This window comes from Vanellus vanellus (assembly GCF_965231255.1).
Source record: "Vanellus vanellus genome assembly, chromosome: 10".
NCBI lineage: Eukaryota > Metazoa > Chordata > Aves > Charadriiformes > Charadriidae > Vanellus > Vanellus vanellus.
Genome location: NC_138915.1, coordinates 2326603 through 2346329, shown reverse-complemented (window position 1 = coordinate 2346329; position 19727 = coordinate 2326603). Strand labels below are relative to the sequence as shown.

General features: G+C 47.6%; 1 protein-coding gene across 1 annotated transcript in view; it reads right to left on the bottom strand.

Annotated features, from left to right (window-relative positions):
• Window positions 1–18508, bottom strand: part of LOC309675747 (vascular endothelial growth factor receptor kdr-like) — a 136166-nt gene extending 117658 nt beyond the window's left edge. Inside the window, exon 1 of the mRNA XM_082488119.1 lies at window positions 18092–18508. Coding sequence (XP_082344245.1) covers window positions 18092–18155 — 64 coding nt within the window. The 5' untranslated portion in view covers window positions 18156–18508. The remainder of the gene's footprint in view (window positions 1–18091) is intronic.
• Window positions 18509–19727: the final 1219 nt, after the last annotated feature.

Here is a 19727-nt window from a genome sequence, read left to right as displayed (position 1 = left end):
TTCCAGGAAAAGAACATTTGTATCAGATACTTCCAAAAATAAAATATCATCATGTCGGTGAAACGGTCTAAATATTGGCGGTGCTGCTGGCTTGGCCCACCGCTCTTTTCAGCACTCTTGCAAAGCATTTTCAAAAAAGCGTTTATGGTCCTTCACTTTTGAGTCCTTTCATGCAAAAAGAAAGACACGTACCAACGGAGGACCACAGAGCAGCCCCGAGTGATTCGTGGCACCCTCTTCTCACTGGGTGGTGATATTAGAACGCTGACAGCCTTGTTGCAGTACAAATAACTCACCAGCTGGAGTTTACTGGCTCTTTTATTTATATTCCTACAGCACACAGGCAATGCCAGATGTGCTGTCCCTGATTCATGTATATTGTGTTTGATGTCTCTCGTCAGAATCAACCCTGGGCTAAATCCAGAAACTAAACTGTTTTTAGCAGAGATAAATATTTAGGCAAGTCTGTGATTGACAAGAACCTGTTCCTCCCTTTGCATCCCCTTTAAAACTGAAATAAAGGTAGCGGCTCAGAGAGTGAGCACATCAAAGCTCTTGTCTGCACAGGAGGAACATGGTGCGCTCTCACTGCCGACTGAGCAACTGCCATTTAAAAAGACTCCAAAGGAGGTGAGAATTCAGCAAGAGAGGACCTTCCAGGGGCTGAAACCAGAGCCTTTACACAGCATTGTGTCTATGTGCTGGACCACAGCATCAAATTAGCACCTGCTCTTATCTGTGTACTGTCAGGCTTTCTCCCGTCTCTAGGGCACGACAGACGGTTGTTGATAGTAGACGCTATCATAGACTCTGACAACAGGGGGGGAATAAATTATGCTGCTTGCCCTGCCTTTTGTCAGGTGCCGATGTGTGTAATAAGCTGATTTCGGATCCCTGCTAATTGTAAGTCTTGATTTCCCTTTGCCTTCTGTGTTTCTGTGTTCTGGTCCACAAAGTGTGCATATAACACAGAGGTTTCAGTTGTAGGACAGTGCGTGGATAGGCTGTATGCGCGGGGGGTTTCCCTGCTGGTGACAAGCTCACTTATCTCTCCACTTAGTGAGTGACCTACACTACGTGAATGAATCCAGCACACGCCTCTCTGAGCTTTGTTGCAAGATCTCCTGGGAACGGCCTCTCTTTCCTATGTTGGGATCTTCCACAATTCCCACAGCTCTGGCTTGCCTGTCCTGCCCATGTCATAGGGACAGCCTTGACAAGAAGCTTTTTCAGAGCAGGAAGGATGGTCCGGCCATGCAAGGCTCAAGTGAAGGGACTGAAGGAGAAATTCAAGGTGGCTCTGCTCTTGTTCAAGTCAGCGATTTCATTGTGGTACAGCCCACATGCCAGTTAACCTCTAGTACTATCCTGCATACAACAAAAGTACGTGATAGTCTGAATTCCTAAGGGGAATGACGAGCTGTGTGAATTCAGTTCATGCACATCAAAGTAAACCAGTCCCTTCCATTTCCCTGCTCTGGCACTTTGCAGCCACTGAGAGTGATTTAAAGCCACCTTACTTACATACTGGGCTTTTATTTCACAGCTTTATTTGCGTGACCATAGTTTTCCATCCTGTCCAATGCAATGCAGAGATGAGCCCGTATATTACAAATCATCTAGGCTAATGTTGACTGTAATGGATCACAAATATTCCTACGCACCACGTCAAAAAGACTCATGTCTTCACCAGCATTGTCCCAGAAGGGGAAACCGCTTCTATACAGACATGTTCTCATTATAAACTTGCTACATCCCACTGACTGTTTCAAAGAGATGAGACTGTTGCGCAACAAAACTAGAAGGCAGTTCTTAGTTTCCCCGATCCAGTGTTCCTGACTGCACGCCTGTCTGTTCCGAGAAATGCTGATCTTGGATGCAGGTACTGTGGGGAGTTCACAACCTGACAGTACTGATATCACTGATAAAGGCAGGCAAGCATCACAAACTTAGCACAAAGTACCCGAAGTCCTGGGTAGGGGGGTTCAGGAATACCGCCCTATTTTGTATACTGCCCGATATCTGCTTTTGAACGAGGTCAGAAGAGATTGTTATTCCCATCAGAGCATTGCTGTGTTGAAATGTGGAATTTTTCAGGAATTTTTCATTAACGTTGGCTCTGGCAGATAAAATATTGGCCATGCCAAAGACAACATGCTTGGGAATATGTTGCTTTTGAGCACAAAGATACCGTACCCTTAGCACTGCAGTTCATGCAGCAAATGGATTGCCTCAGCTGACAAATAGAATAATAGCCACGAAAACAGATAATGCCCAGGTATTTTGTTTTACCTATATATTTTCATCTTAATTAAAATGCCAGGATAGCGTGCTCCAGTGAAAGCTCATTTATGCTGTTCCCTTTTAAATGAGAGAAACTGCTTGGTCAGAGATTAAGCAGTTGTAACTCTAGTTTAGCCTGGAGGTAAAGAGGTACCTGGCGGTAAGGAGGTACCTCTTCAATAATTTGATCTTTTTTAGATGGCTTAACTACACATGAAAAGAGCCAGATTATCGGTCGTGTATATCCAAAGCAGTGGCTGAATGAGTGCTAGGTGTTTAGTAGCCTTTCTGAGCTGGCTTCACCTATGTTCCAGGGTAAGTTGAGGAATTCATGACAATCATCGTCCATAAACCCATCCTGTCCCTGGTCTGTCGGCACTGAGAGATGTCTGTGACAGTCATTCTGTGAGGCTGACTTCTCCCTCACCAGCTAGGCATGGCCAGCACACCTTCATACCTCCCTCACCCTCCACAAACCACCACGCAGATCTTCAGTGAGACATTTTGGCTGCTGGGGCATCTTTTTGCACTATAATCTTCTGTCTCTGCTGCCTCCTGCTCAGTTCATTCCCAGAGACTTGCAGCTCCCTTCTTCCTTTGACATCCTCCTTGCAACCCCACTCCTGCTCAGGCAGTGCGCTTCTCCTAACCCGAATCCCAACCCTGACCCTAATCCCAACCCTACACAGCGCCCAGCTCCAACACTGATCCCGCCTGGGCTCCTTTGGTCCTGTTGGCCTCTGTCCTCCCAAGATGCCCCAGCAGAGCTGTCTTTGTACCTGCCGGAGACGGAAAGGTGTACTTAAAGTAAATACTTAAAGATCTGCCTGGCCAGCTGCTTGGGAGAATCAAAACGCTTTCCAAAGAGGAACAATGTCTCTCTTTGTCCTTCTTCCCACCCTTCCTCAAGACAAAATCTGAACAAATATTAAAATAAGCATTAGAGGTTTGGTCTCCAGGTATGAGAAAAGAAGATGCATGAAATGGGTTGTCTTGTTTGTACGTGTGTGTGCCACTCCTCTTTAGGTTTCTGCATGGCTATGCCCACCCTCGAAGGGCCTTTGTGGGTGAAGATCTGATATACTGTGCCCAAATACGAGAAAATCTTCAGTGGAAACTGATAGTTCAACCTTAGTTGTAGGTTTGGGTAGGTGCAGATGTCATAGCAAAACACCCATAGCTGAGAAAGGACAGTGCCAAAATGGCAATAATAATAATCATAACAGTCTGCATTTCGAAGATCAGTTGCGAGGCGGCTTACAAAGAGATTTAACCTTGCAGCCTGTTTGTGAGGTTGGTAAGTAATTGCTATTATATACTGCTGGAAACTGAAGACAGATAAGATAAGTATCTTCCTTGAGGTGGTACAGGGAGCCTGCAGCACCGCAGGAACTGGAGCGCAAGAAAATTGGCTCCGTGTTCTATGCTGAGCTGCAGGATCGCCCAGTGAAAGGCTTTCTTCTGTTTCTACAGGAGCTGGAAGGAGCCGGCACAGGCGAATGGCTGGTGTGGCCGGCAGTGGCCTCTCCTCTGAGGGTGGCCAGCGGGGCAGGCACAGGGGCGAGGAGGAAATCGGGTGCAACAGGGCATTTTGAACCTTTGCTGCACGCTGCTCAACTGCAGCTCTGTCCTCCTCCCAAAAAGTGTGCAAGTTCCAAAACGAGTGAGCTCCTAGCGAGAGGGATTTCTCCTTTCGCTTCTCAACTTTGATAAATCCAATATTCCCTTGCGCGGTCTGATACCTATAATCACCTTAGCTCTACTGGGGTGAAAGCAGTAAGAAAATAAATGGGCTGTAAGGGTGTGAGGGCTACCTGCCTCCAAGGAGGAGGGGAAAGTCCTCCTGAACGTCAGCACAAACACTCAGTCGCACTCCAGGCTCATTAACCAGCTCTCCAAGAAGTACCTCCAACATAGATGTGCACAGGGGAGACGAGAACAAACTCTCAATCTGGAATCCTTTAACTGTAACAGACACTCAGCAGGGGAATCCATTAGACAGGAGCTGAAAATTAGCTTTGCAAATTTCTCTGTGCCAGAAGACACAGTCAGAATGAAAACTAAGAGGCTTTTTGGAATATAGTTGCAATTGGAGTGCCACTGCATTCATTTGCACCTGTGTGTGTGTGTGCACGCCTGTGTGTGTGTTTGTGCTTTATTATTCCTTCAAGGAAACAAGCAACCGACCACATATGTGCGGGCCAAGAGGCTGAGGAAGGTGCCGCGTTAAAAGAAATTCCAGAAAAGCTGTAGCCTTGCAAGCCCTGCGCATCGCTGCCACGTGCCTGGCGGTACCCAGGACGTGTCCGGGCTCTGCAGGCCGGCGTTGGCAGGGAGCGGTGCGATGGACACACCTTTTGGATGGGACAGGCAGCATTTCAGAAGCGGGCGTCATACTCTTCAGGCTGTGCAGAGCTGTTTGCAGAAGGCAGGGTAACAATGACTGATCTGGGCTCTAATCTTTTTCATCTACTTGGCTCTGTTCCCATGCAAAGTAAGTGCAAAGAGCATGACATGTCAGTGCGAAGGAGCAACAGCCAAACCCAAGTTCTATAGGAGTCCATCTGGAGGACAGGAGGGAGATTCATTTCTGACAGTTCAAGCCAAGCCTATCGCAGTATCCCACCCCTAATCCTTACAATCTTAAAACGCCTCAATATTTTTGTAGCTTCAAATGGCTTTTTCTCTGGTGATGGAAGTGAAAGATGAAGTAAATCTCTTGCAGTTCCTAAGCTGCTTTTTCTCTTCAAAACATTTATCGCCCCATCCCTCCAGGGAGGAAGGGAAGTGCTAATCTCCCTGATTTACAGAAGAAAAGCAGAGGCACAAAAGCAGAAGACATACCTGTGCTGCAGACAGGAATGCAGTGCCCAAGTGCCCAAAGCGCTGGAGGTCTGAGTGGTGGCTACAAGCTGAAGAGCGCAGTTCATGCAGCGACTGAGCTGTGGTCCTGAGCAAAGTATCCACACTCATCACTGCAGTGGACACAGCTGCAATTGCACCAGCCATTGCCCATCCAGAGATTCTGGGTGTTCCTCTATCGTACCCCGCTACAGCCCCTGTTCTGGAGTTAGGGCTGCCAAAGCCATAGCGGATGTGCCCCAAGTGAGCTCCCCTAAGGTGTTTGTCAGGGGACAGGGCACCGAAGTTGAGTTACTTAAACATCCTGGCTTATGTCCAACCCACCTGACATCCTTCTTGGTTGGAGCCTGGCATCTGGCCAGTGGTGCCCCAGCACCTAACCCCAGTTCAGCCAAAACCCGGCAGACCTGGCCTGGTCTCCTATGCTCCTGGTTCTCCCACTCACTCCAAAAGCATCCTTCAGTGCACCACCACGTCTGCTGATGCACTTCCACTTCAGGCCTCTGCTGCAGCGAGGCTGCTTGACGAGCAGTATGTCTAACAAGACAGCAGTTCAAGGCAGAGGAAGACATCAAACCAAATTATGCCTGAATTCGTGTTCCTAAGAATGTAAAGGAAATGCAGCCAAAAAGAACTATACAACCACAGAAAGTTAATGTATGCTCGTTTGTATATCAGACCATTGTCCAGGGGAACTCTCAGTTTCCTCTTGGGCTCTATAATGAATAGACCTATAAGAGAATGTTATGGTGGCAGAGGTTTCTCTTTTCCTACTATTTAATTTAGAACAATATAGAATCAAAACAAAAAGGCAGCCTTTCAAAGGCTAGCAGTACAATACACACTAAAGGACATCACTTCAACCATTAAATGTAAGAGCACAGGAGAGACCTTTGCCCTAAGTATGCTGAGAATTCCTCTCAATTCCTTTCTCCTATACACTGCACGAAGATCAGCGTAGGAGATACCCTCCTAACATCCCACCACGCCCAAGTGTCACTACTTTGCTTTCACTACCAGCAGATGTCAAGACCAGAACTGAGATAAGCAGAAAGATTTTAAAACAATAAAGATGGCTAAAGGAATTAGGCTGTTCTGGGCTCTCCTGATGATGCTCTTTAATCCCTTTTACTGTCTCTTTTTAAGTCTGGTTAGCCCAGATCTAAATTTAAGGAGACTGCGTATGGTGACACCAGACAAGACCAGATATATTGGTCAGTCTGGGAATTAAAGAATCGGCAGCCAAAATCAATGGCTCTGCAAACCATTAGCTAACTGATTCATCAAGGTGAAGTGTTGATCCTGAACCATAATGGTGATGACTTTAATGATGTCCATATTAATTATCATTGCTGTTCCAAGGATGCAAAAGAAACGCATAGAGTGGGTTTAACCACTATATCGGAAATGTCCAGAACCTGTAATAGCAATCACAGAGTCGTAGAATAAAGCCTTCAGTATTTCCCTCATACAGATCGTCCAGCACTGGACTCTGGATTAAAGATCACACTTGGCCTTTTGTTCAGGAAAAGGGTTTGTTCATCGATAAGGTGATTTCCACCTTATCAATTATAAAGTGTGGTTGCAGTAGGTGTGACCCAGGAAAGAAGAAGCCACCTGAGGAGAAGGGGTAGTGACAACACCGTCTCTGTATGTGTGTGCATCCCTCTATCCCCTCTTTGCACAAGGAGAAAATATTTAGTGGCTTTTTTTTTTTTTTTTTATGCAGCAAACCAGCCCCTAAAAGACATTCTGGAGATTGGCACAGGAACAAACTGCCCCGAGAAGCTGTGGCTGCCCCATCCCTGGAGGTGTTCAAGGCCGGGTTGGACGGGGCTGGGAGCAACCTGGGCTGGGGGGAGGTGTCCCTGCACAGGGCAGAGGGGTTGGAACAAGATGGTCTTTAAGGTCCCTTCCAACCTAAACCATTCTGTGATTCTATGATTCTGCAGCACCGAACAGGCAGTGCAAGCTACCCAAGGCACTTGCAGACCCAGGACCAACTAGTTGCATTTCCAAATGGATCTGATTTATGCTGGTAAGAGACTCACGCTGTCAGCTTTGTCTTTCACGTTTCTGGCCAAACTGATTCTACTCAGTCATTTATCTTACAATGATTATTCCTGTTTTCCCCAGCAATAGCTGCCTATTTCTGAAAGCCACCTTTGTCTTTTTAATGTAAACTGTCGGGAAAACAAGATCAGTTAAATCAGGAAGGTGTTGAGACCAAAATTTTTAGGTCAAGTGGTCAGACTGAGGGACATCCCAGGCTCAGGTAGAAAGAAAGGCAGAATGTCAAAGTTGCATTGCTCAATGCCAGACACAAATCCACAGAGCATTTAAAGGTCTACATTAACATTTAATAGTACAGTGATACTGTGGTATTGTACAGTGGAAGAGCAAATGGCCTTGAACAGCAGCTATGCAAACTCTACTCCACGGAAATCAAAACTAGCTCAGTTTTAGCTTTTCCATTAATCCCACTTTGAGCACAGAATTTTCAGCTTTACTGCCCTGATTTTCTCCAAAGTGGAGGCCAGGTTTGGCAAATGAAAACTGAGATTTATACCCAGACAGTACTGTCTCCTTTCCTCTTCTTTTGTCCTTCTGCCAGAAACTCTCCAGAAGGCTGAAGATACCGTCATGAAGAATGTTAAACCAAATTGCGCACGTATTCTTGGGATGGGAAAAGGAGAGCCTTTCTTTTGGGAGAATTAGTCTGCGCTTGTAGACTTGTGGGATATCGCAGTGCCTGTTTGTGGCTGCCTGCCCTGGATGATATTGTATACCAGCTCTGACATGCAGTACATTATGAAAAGAAGGTTCATAATTTAATGTTAATAACAACGATAGCTGTGCACAAAATTCAGTAGAGATCAACTTCAGTAACCAGAAGAAGGTACACTGCTTCGTGATTTATTAAATTAAACTAATAATGGCATTTCTCCATGTGGGTTTGAACATTACCACTCAAATGCAAAGTAAACAACAATTAAAAAGTCAAAGTACATGGCTAATTTATACCAAATATTTTTATCCTTGGTATAAAGATTGCAGTCCAATTAATATATTGTGAACCCCCAAATTTCTTTTAGAGGGGTCTTTCTACCTCCTTCTTCTAGTCTCCTTCTTCTAGTCTAACAATGTTCTTCTGATATAAGCCGTAGCATATAAGCAACCAGCTCTACAGGTCTTTCTGTTTGAAAAGTCTATAGATCAGAATAATCCCCTGTCTCCATAATTCGAAGAAGAAGAAATCAGCCTGGTATACATCCTCCTTCAAATGTAATGACAGAATGTCCTGGTGGGGATTGCAGTGTACAATACTGTCTGGAGCCAGATGGGGGGAACCTTTGAGGTACCCTGCTCAGCAGCCTGCTGCCTTCCTGAATCCACCTTGCCCAGACAGTTCCTTCATCCCAGGACTTGTGCCATACTGGGTCTTTGTCTTGACCTGCACTTCTCTTTCATTAGGACAGGGTGATATTGCCCAAATTGACCCGGAGAATGAAGCTACTCATGTTTATTTGACTTGGTGGGAAAGCCATGAGAAAACAGTCCAAATGCAAGCACAGCCTAGAAACGCCGGAGCAATTCCAAACCTGTAAATACATCACACCAGAGACTTGGTTTATCTCCTTTCTGGACAAAGTCAGAACCTGATATATCAGTGGATTAAGTAATAAAACTGTTAACGGGATCATTAGCGGCTTCACGGTAACAACTGGGCCTTACTTTCCCAGAGACCCATGGAGTCATTGTATTTGGAAAAGTCATCACTGAGTGGGATGATGAGCTGTGAGAAACACACGGCTCTTTCAGAGTGAGATGGGCCAACTCCATTGAGATCGCAGCCAGAGGAGGCTCTGCCCCAGGGAATCCCTCCCCATCGCATGCTCCACTCCGTTCATGCTGACATAGGATTACGGGGATTAATTACTCTCTCTGGTAACTCCTATTGGGCCAAACCCTGTTCTCTTGCCTTAGCTGTTGCGCCGTCCTTACTCAATACATTTGCCAAGACTGCAGGAAAGTTGTTTTAAGCATGAGAGCCTCCAGGAGGCTTAGCAGAATGGGATCTTCAAAGCCAAAATAAATGTGAAGCGAGAGCGTACAGCAGAGCGTTCGGGACTAGCAGCAGGGGTTGTTGGGCCGCCTCGCACAACTGGGTGTTGCTGCGGTCTCGGTGCGGGGGCCACACGCTGGTTTCCCTTCGTCATAGGAAAGCAAGCAGGTTACTTAGCTTTCTCACAGGGAATTTTCACACCCAAACCAAATCGGGATTTTCCAGCAAGATCAGTAAAATCTCTACCTTTATAAAGCATGCAGTGAGAGAGCGCCTTTCAGCCAGTTCTTTTCTCACTCAGATTCTACCAACAAATGTATAAACAACCGTAATAAAATAAATGTTCTCGGTCACACAAAGGCAAATTCAAAGACAGGGTATTGTCTTCAGCCAAGCTACAGCTTTAAACCTATGTAACTGAGAGCAAAGCTTGTCCCAAGTGCATGAACATGAAATGAGAATAATCCAGACATCATCCATTTGTAGAGAAAAAAAATGTGGCAGGCCAAAAGGTTAGCCAATTCTCTCTGCTTCACACCGTGTAATAGCTTAAATTGTGTTTAAAAGGTTCTCAGGGTGACATCATTGTTTAGATTCACTTGAATCATCCTTTAATTGTAACAGTACAAAACCCTTTTAACTAGCCAAATTTGCTGTTTAGCTCTGTCCTGCTGTGTCATGCAGCCAGAGCTGATCCAGCTTCCTCGGCTCCCGCACATCCAGACCCGGAGCTGGGAAAAGCATTTCCCCCCACACCTGGGCGCTGCATTAGTACTTCTTCTGATATTCCTCGTGGGCTAAGGAGCAAAGCAGTACCTGTGCTTTGAAGTCGTGGATGCTCCTGAAGTCCCTTCCCGTATCTTTGCAAATTAGCAGTGATAGAATTAATTCAGGAGTGGGTCGGCAGTGAATGGAGCGGGTACCCTTCCCTAAGTGGAGGGGGGGACACGCGTACCTAGTGACCCAGTGGAGGGGGGGGACGCGTACCTAGTGACCCAGTGCCGGACAACACGGCACCTGTGGGATTTATTTTTCTGCAAGTAAAGACAGAGACCTTGAGGTTTGCAACTGATAATCCACAGTGCTTTACTTCCCTCCTTTCAAACAGAGCCGCACGCGCCTTCCTGTTAAGGGCTCTGGGCAATCTCTTCCAACAGCCGTTTCCTGTATGAAGGCGTATTGTAATTAGCGTTGCCCACAAGAAGGGCTTCCAAAAGCTACTGTGTGGGCATGTGTTACGGCCCCTCGGGGAGCCGGCTTCAGGCAGCTGGAAGAACAAGTGAAGAAGCAGAGGGGAAAAACACATTTTATAACTCCTGGAGGAAACGCTGTCGTAGGCATCTGCCTATTAAAGGTCTGAAACGCCGACCCCTGCGCAACCCAACCCAAAAGCTGGGGAAGTCCAGGCTCAGTATCAGCTTTCAGGGATGATCCCTCTGGCTACAAAGGGCCAAAGTGAGCTCTTCGCAGTAGCTGTGAGGCAATCGAGGGTGAGAACTGGGATTCTGGAAGGCCCCCCACTCACATCGCTCGCTGCAGGCTTCTAGGGATGGGGAGGAAATTGCTTTAACTCCTAAATTATTGTATTCGGCACTGATTTCAGTTAATGAGCTATGAGTTAATGGCAAACAGGATGAATGCCTTACAGAATAGCTGCTACTCTGTATTTGTGTGGAGTATCCACGTGCGCGGTCCCATTTTACTCACAGCTATAGAGGAATAGGCAAAGTAGCCCCATGGCGGTTGGTGCTTTTCCTGCAAACTGACCTTAGTGTATCTGTAAGGAAGGATCGAAGGTGTGCGACTCCTGAGCTGCGGGCTCTAAGGAAGCAAACATTTTGGCTGAGGTGTTTTAGATTCATGGCGATTTTGTAAAAAATGCAACAGGTAATGACTAGGTCAAGCTTCCTTGACCCTCAAATCAAGAACAATCCCAGCAGGGCTGAAAACTCCCCTCTCTACTTCCTTGGCAATCACGTTCCCACAGTTCAGAAAAACACAGGAAGATCTAAGGAAACCTATGTGGAAATGCAGAAGACAAAGGCAAGTGATCTGAAAATAGAAGGCCGGTCCCTATATTTCCTTTACATTCTGGGCCTCAGTTTAGTCTTTGGCTGAATTTTGAAATCTTGAGGACCATATGCTTTTGCCATTCCCTGCAGGGCACAAAGGAAAACCGGCTTGTTCAGCCTTTCATCGTTCGAAGGGTTAGACGAGGTTTTTTCCTTCTTGCTCAGTAATTTCAAGGACTCCACAGTGCTAAAAGCTTTACTGTTTAGAGCTGCAACGAAAGCCCTGAACCCTGGTTACGCACACACCGCGCGGCTGTCACTTCTTCTGCATTGCTAGGTGTTGGGGCGGGAGGCTTGCAAAAATCACGTCTTGTAAAATTCGGTACCGCGGGAACACTTAGTGCATCTGTTTGCAGAAAATAAGAGATTCAGCTGCAGGTCACAGGCAATCCCACTTTGGCTCACCAAAATCTCTGCGCCAGGCACAATTTTAAAGGCAAAATTCATTTTGGTACGGGGAAGAGAGACTACGCAGACTCCTGTTATGGAAAGGCTGAGAAATTCCTCTTGGCTTTTTCTAATGTAAAAATTCAAGGAATCCTGAGCCCCGAGGGGAGTTTAGGAGACATCCAGGAAAGAGGGGGAGAGCAGGAGAGGGATGTAGGATGTACCGAGGACAAAAAGTATGTGCTGTAAAGACAGACTAATCCAAGGATTTGGAGATGAGGGTATTGGACTGCCTCAAAAGCAGTCACAGACTTACTCACCATCCATCAGCGTGCACAGCTGTATTACGCTGTTAGGAGCAGCCTAATACAAGAGTTAACAACATTTGCACAGGGCAGTAGCTCAGCTGCCCTTAGTATGTGAATTCACCGCTTACGTTTCCGAAGCCTTTGAAAGCACAGAGCTGAGACAGCCACTCAGATATAGAGTGTAACGCCAGCGACGGCTGCGTGTGCTGCAGCCCCTCTCTCAGCAGCAGCAAAGAAAAGCACCATCACACCAGATCCAGCCCTGTGAAGGGGGCCTGAACTTGACCCAAGAGATTCTTTCCTGTTTTGTATCCTAGTTATTGGCCAATGCAGGAGATGATATACAGGAGTACAGTGGGTCCAGAGGAGGCTGCGAAGATGCTGCGAGGGCTGGAGCCCCTCTGCTGGGAGGACAGGCTGAGAGAGTTGGGGGTGTTCAGCCTGGAGAAGAGAAGGCTCTGGGGAGACCTTATAGCAGCTTTCCAGTATCTAAAGGGGGCCTACAAGAAAGCTGGAGAGGAACTTTTTACAAGGGCATGTAGTGATAGGACGAGGGGTAACTGGAAGAGAGGAGATTTAGATGAGATATTAGGAAGAAATCCTTCACTCTGAGGGTGGTGAGCCCCTGGCGCAGGTTGCCCCGAGAAGCTGTGGCTGCCCCATCCCTGGGGGTGTTCAAGGCCAGGTTGGACGGGGCTTGGAGCAACCTGGACTGGTGGGAGGTGTCCCTGTCCAGGGCAGCGGGTGGAACTAGATGATCTTTAAGGTCCCTTCCAACCTAAACCAGTCTGTGATTCTTTGATTCTATGATCTGCTCGTAAAAGCAGTCACAAGGTTTGCCTAGTTCAGTTTGAGTTTATGTTGATGCCTGGTTTCGGGTGGGCTGGGGTTCCCCATGGAAGTGTGTTCAGCACTCGGGCAGCGAGGAATTTGCAGAAGATGGGCAGCCATCAGTTTTGCTCATCACGGCCTCCTGAGCTCAGAATCCCAATCTTCTCTGAGCCTTCCTCCTTCCCCACTTGAGGAAGCGGCTCATGGACAAGTCTCTAAGGTCACACCTCTCATACAGCAAACCTCGCTTCACGTGAGTTGTTCTAATTTTGCCTGGCTTCTGGTGATTGCAAGCTCTCTGCTGCTAAAGTTCTGCTCCCTGGGGCAAGCTTCGAGCGTGCGTTTATATTAAATGCCATTTCCAGATAATAACCTCGGCTGGTTGATTTTGGCAGCTTCTACTATTTTCTCTGTGGCCTTAAAAAGAAAAATTAAAGAAGCGCTTAACTTGGTGAGGAGATCAGTTCCCTGTTACACACATTTTATACCAGCTTATTTAGGTAACCAATCTTTTTTTCTTTTTTTGGTCGCTGTGACTGAGTACAGATAGATGCTCTGTCTGAAGGTGAGGACTGGAGGAACACAAATGTCTTGATTGGCACGGAGAAGCCTTCGTGTCCTGTCAGTCATCTGAGCTGGTTTCTGAAGGAAAACACTAGGGACACATCTATTTTGTTCCTAGCTGTTGTTTAGATATTCCAAACATCTAATTACTTCCACTTGTGACTCCCATTCCAGTGACACAAGGCTGGTTTAGAGAAAAAAGGCACAGCGGAGCAAGGCTGATCAGAGGAACTATCACACTAAGCTAAGCTCGGTCGGGCTGAGCCGCAGTGTCCTCCTCGTACTCACTTTGAAAGTCAAATGCTGCCTCCTGCAAACTTCCTGCGTAGTTTGAAAAAAAGCAGGCTGCTGGTGCTGCCCCCCAAACTGTTTTGCAATGTAAACTGAAAGCAGCTTCTTTATTCGTCCCGTCCTTTGCTGCTGATGAACTGACCCTCGCTGCATATACTTTGCAAATATCTTTGGAAGCCAAAGATGAGATACATCTCTGAATGTATATGGCACAGGTCAGATTTTCACCCTCCTTCAAACTGCACTGGCAAGTTGGAAGACAAACTTATGAAAAACACAGATCACCTCCTGCTGACTGTACCTACGAACCCTCCTGTGGTGGCTGGAAACCTTTTGCCCTTGTGCATAAACCTACTGGCAACATAAATATCATATATGCAACCCAACTTCATATGTTGCTTCAAACTGAAGTAGATTGAGCTATTGCTTTGTACAAATGCTTCATCCTAAAACGAACAGTTCGGAGAATGTCTGAAAGGACAGAGATAACTCAAATGTACCTCGTTGCTCTCATTTAGATTGATAGGTATTAGCAGACCAGTGGGGAACTGTGCCCAGACAAATATTTTTTAAAATTTTTAAAGAAAATATTGTAAGTTCTTACAACAGAAACTTTCAACAAACAATCTGGTATGTATTCTCAGTATTCTTTCGGGTACGATGCTGGTTTTTAGAAGTTCAGGGAGTATTCAAGAAATACTTTACATTTTTTTCCTTGCCTGAAATGGCCGAATTATTGTAAAGAGATTTCCAGTTGGTTTTGAATGTGGCAGCTTCGGGCAGGAGGCTCATATATCACAATCTTAAAAAAAACACCTTCTCTGCTTTTTATAACATTTTCCCACAGTAAAGCAAATGTTTAGGAATAACACCAATTAAGAGAGACATTTTTGATTTACTAGAGCCGATCAACAGCCCGTGTTGTCAGCTCCCCAGTCCTCGACTTTCCAGCCCTGAGTGCCTCAGAGAAGGGCAAGAGCAAACCCTTCGTGCCTGGGACTGCGACGGCGCAGCGCTGAGCCCGCGGTCTGCCCGGCTCTGCGCAGAGAGCATCCTCGCTGGCGAACCAGCAGGAGTCGGAGCTCCTGATGCTTTTGACTTGGCTCCTTGTACCTGGGATAGCTGAAATGTGTACGTTAGCAAAGCTAAATTGCCCATCCTGGATATTTTCTTCGTAGAAGAGGTTGCAAAATGAAACAAAAAACCCTATTCAGTTTCAAACTTGCTTTCATTTCAAAGGGATCAGGCAGGACCTCATTTTTATTCTTGAATCTTGTCAGTTTTCTGGTAGTAAATCACTGAAATTATGGAGTTTATTCCAATACCTGAAAAGCTATTTGCGTTGCTCATATATTAAAAACTTTCTGATAATAATGTCAGGGGGTAAAACATGTGAAATTTTTTGTGCAAGATATAAGGTGTTGCTAGTGTCAAAAATTCTTTGCAGATTCTTTTTTAAAGGGCTGTTTTTCAACCAACCCACGCCATACCTAAAACGTGTGCCAGCTGTTGGCATCTGCACAGCAATTACCACATCAAAAGTTTTCAGCAGAAAGACCCTAACTAGTACTCTAAGGGCTTGAGCATAAGCTGCGTAATTAGCAAAAAGAAGCTGGAAATTTAATGATACTTGTAGAACTGTCTTAGGAAATTTAAAGATGCATAAAATATTTTGAAGCTGTGTTCTATAATAAGGCAGGAAATTATTGGGATGACGTTTGCATGGTCTCTTCCCGCTCCTAAACACCCCCAAGGACTGAAAGCACCAGAGAAGTTAGGAGTTCCCTAAAGGGGACCATCCTTTGAGCTGGATGAATTTAATGGCTGTGGTTAACTTCTGTCCTCTGGCACGCGCGGCACACCTCGGCGGCCTTGGCCAGCCGCAGAGCAGCATGGCGGAGGTAATGACACAGTGGTTGCAATCCGCTGCTACAGAAGGAGAGGGCACTCCGAGTCCTTTGGTAGGGTTTGGTAAGAGCTGAGAGAGCCTCTTCGCACTTGGGCACCCGGGAAGTCCTGAGCCGGGAGGTATCCCTCGGCCGCACAACATCACTGCCCTCGCTCAGCACCTCAGGTACTGGATGTCTTTCACAGTTGTAAAATCTTCTGTCTGCATTGCAGATGAAATTGTTTGGATTTGAATCAGAGTCAGCCTCTTCAGCACAACTCTGCCTAATTGTCACAGAATCCCAGACTGGCCAGGGTTGGAAGGGACCTCTGGAGCTCCCCCAGTCCCACCCCCTGCCAGAGCAGGGGCACCCAGAGCAGATTGCACAGGACGGCGTCCAGGTGGGTCTTAAATGTCTCCAGAGAAGGAGAGTCCACAGCCTCTCTGGGCAGCCTGTGCCAGTGCTCTGCCACCCTCAAAGGAAAGAAGTTTTTTCACCACAAAGATCCCAGAGCAGGTTTAACCTACAGCCTGCAGAATAGATCTCTGCCTCTAGTGCCTTGGGAGGTCAAACAAAGTTTCTTTGAATTCATTGCTGGAGATGAACTTTGAGGGAAATGTGACTGAGGAGTTAATACCTCAATAACATCAGTGCTATCCAGAATCCTCCGACTTCCTGGCCCTGTTTCGGTTTGGCTTTCAGCCTAATTAGGGCACACAGAGACTGTGCTAACATATTATCTTTTCCTAATGAAGGACAAAGGTCTGACATCCATAATGCTGCTTCCAAATCCATCATCAGCCTTTCCCTACAGGGACAGCTAGCAATGAGCCTGCCTTCCTTCCTCTGCTGTGGGATGCGGGCATTACCTTCTCTCTGCCTTCTCTGTGCCTGGCACTGATGGGAAAGTGCATCTGGACCAAATTTCAAAGTTATTAGGACCAAAATTATTAGGCATCTAACCTGGTAAGAAAGTCAAGCCCTGAAATGTTGGTAGCATCTCTAGCCGGGCTTTTCACCCACCTCCTCAGGAACAATTGCACTGTGCTCCACTTCATCCTAGAGCCTCAGGAACACTTGTGGCAAGACACGCTTTCTCCCTTCTGCCAAAGACTTGTTGTTATCTCTCTCTGATCCATCAAAGTCTGCGGTGATTTATGCCTTTGTGGAAATCACATTGACTTTCTGGTAATATGCCTTCTACGGGCAACTTTTCCAGACTATTCAGATGTTAAAACTAACGCGGCACACAGCTGGCTGCTCGTGCACGTGTCAGCCAGATGGAGCGCATCATGGGAATTCTCCGAGGGCTGCGCGACCTTCCTATGCCGCCCCAGGTGCAACTCAAGGTGTAGGTACTGGTGTCCAGCATGGCGTGGGACTGCCTTCTACAGGGTTAGGTGGGACACTGCTACCGCAGGTCACTAGGGTTTCTGTGGTGGAGGAGGGGGGTCCTTTTCACCGGTAAGGTTTGCTGCTTCAGTTTTTTTGGGAAAAGCTGGACAAGCCCTTTGGAGCAAAATCTCAGGCTTAGCTATTTTAGCTCGGAGAAGAGAAGGCTCTGGGGAGACCTTATTGCAGCCTCCCAGTACCTAAAGGGGGCTTAGAAGAAAGATTGGGACAAACTTTTTAGCAGGGCTTGTTGCGATAGGACAAGGGGTAATGGCTTTAAACTAAAAGAGGGTAACTAGATATAAGTATGACATTTTTTATGCTGAGGGCAGTGAAACACTGGCCCAGGTTGTCCAGAGAGATGGTGGATGCCCCATCCCTGGAAACATTCCAGATCAGGTTGGACGGGGCTCTGAGCAACCTGATCTGGTTGAAGATGTCCCTGCTCATGGCAGGGGGTTGGACTAGATGGCTTTTAAAGGTCCCTTCCCACCCAAACTGTTCTATGATTCTATGGTTCTATTTATTCTGTAGGTAACTGTGGGGAGGGTACTGCTGGGGACCCGTGAAATGCACTGGGGCTGGTGCTTGCCAATCAGTTCCTTTCTGCAGAAGGAATACATTAAATCCCTGAATGAATCCAAGAAAATCAAGGACAGTGATGCTTCACAGTGTTGCCAGAAGCTATCCTCTAGATATTAAAACTACAAAAAGATTATGATATGCTAAAGGAGCAACAGTCTTGTGCTGTGAAATACATTCACTATCCAAAAAAAATATTAAAAAATCATCATTACTGTCAGAAGGAATTCCCTGGTAAATAACAGCCCGGCTCTCTTACATGATTTGCAGTGTCATGACTGAATGGCGCGGTAATCCGGCAAAATCCTTATGCTTAACGAGATAATGAAAAGGCATACGGCAGGCGGAAAAGCTCTTCTAAATCTCATTAACCTGCCTCTTGGCTTTTCTGATAGCGGCGAAAATCGGGTGTAACTCCAGGGGTAGAAGCGCGTTGCACCCCACCGGACCACTCAGCTTTCCACACACACAACCCCTGCCGACCCGAGCGGCCCCCCCCACCTCTCCCGTGGGAGCGCCGGGAAGGGGGGGAGAAGGAGAAGCCCCCGTGGGAGCGTGTCTTACCGTGCAGCAGGAGCAGCCCCTGAAGGGCGTAGACGGCCAGGGCAGCGCTCGCCCTGGGGACCATCACCGGTGCCTTGGGCAGGGTCGGGGGGTGACAGCTATATCCCTTGTGAGGCGCAAGGAGGAGTGAGGTCCGCAAACGGGGACAAGTTTTCTTTCCAGCAAGAAGTTTCTGAAAGCCTGCGGGCTGGAGCGGGAAGGGAGGGGAAGAACAAGGCGTGCAGAAGTTCCCACTTGTTGATTCCAGTTAAATTGTTCTTTCCATTCACTGCTTCATCCTTGGGCTGCAGATTTTGTTTTCCTTCCTTTCTTCTCAAAGTGCTTTTTGTTGTTCCCCCCCCCCTCTCTTTTCCACAATAACTTTATTCCTGGTTTCCCCCTGCTTTTCTAATTCATGGGATGCCGGGGGGAGGAAGCGTTACTCTGCGCGAGAGGAGAAGGCTCCCCAGCCCGCCTGGGTGGTGCAAAGTCACTCAAGGAGTTAAAAAGCAGAGCGAAGCACCAGAAAAGTTTGGCAAAAAGTTTCCTCCAGTCCGTGAGTCGCTGCTCCGAGCAGTCCTTCGCCTGAAGTTTGGGATAAGGTGGCTGAACTGAAAAGCCTCTTTGATGTATTTATCCAGGGAGTTGCAGGTGCTGCAGAGATCGGGAGGAAGAGCGAATATCTCAACTTCAGGGAGTTTTGCGAGGCGGGACGAGAGGGAGCTGCAGGTCCCCCAGACTGGCTACCTGCCGGGGGACACGCCGCGGCAGCCGGGGCGAGCAGCCGGCTGGTAGCGGGGCTTGGGCATGGCCAGATCCCGCCTTTGGGGTTTATCTCTCCCTTTTCCCCCACCCCTCTGGGTTTGGTTTGCTTTCGCTGGGAAGTTTGATGCGAGCCCGAGATTCTTTATAGGGACAGGAAAAAAAAAAAAAAAAAGAAGGAGGAAGGAGAGACGTCACCAGCCGAGGCAAGGGGACTTCACTCTCTCTCCCTCCCTCCCTGTCATTTCACAGAGCTCCTGGATTTCCTGTTGCTGCTGCTGCTGCCTGAGATGGGGCAAAGAAATGAGCCGAGTTGTCCCCCGCTGCATCCCAGCATCGCCTGTCCCTGCAAAGCCGGAGTTGCCGGAGCATCAGGTGGCAACATCTCTCCCAGTCCTGCCCCGCTTCCCCCAAAGGCAGCCCGGGTGTCAGCATCCCCCCCCTTCCCGGCTCCGGGGCTCTTGGGGCTCCAGGGCACAGGGAAGGGGAGCACGGAGGGACAACACCTGAGAAGCAGGTTCCCTTGTGGGAGGGCTGTCTTTGCCCCACTTCCTCTGGTTATTTAGGAGTTTGGGGTTCTCTTCGGGCCGCTCAGCGTACCCTGCCGGAATGCCACCTCCCTGCCCCGCTGCCTCCCTTCTTGCGGCAGCCACCGCTGTGCATCCTCTTGGGGCACAGAGAAAGTTTCTTGTTTGAATAGGATATTTCACGCCACCCTAATGGCGTTATTATTTATATAGCACAGCCGCCTCCCTCATCTCTCCTGGGTTGCTCACAGCAACCGCCTCTGTGTCACCTGAGCACTATCTCCAGGCACTTGGGTGTAGACAGATCCACCCACGCGCCCGCCGAGGCTTCCAGCCTGTCCGCCTGCCTTTGCTCTTGCCACACCAGG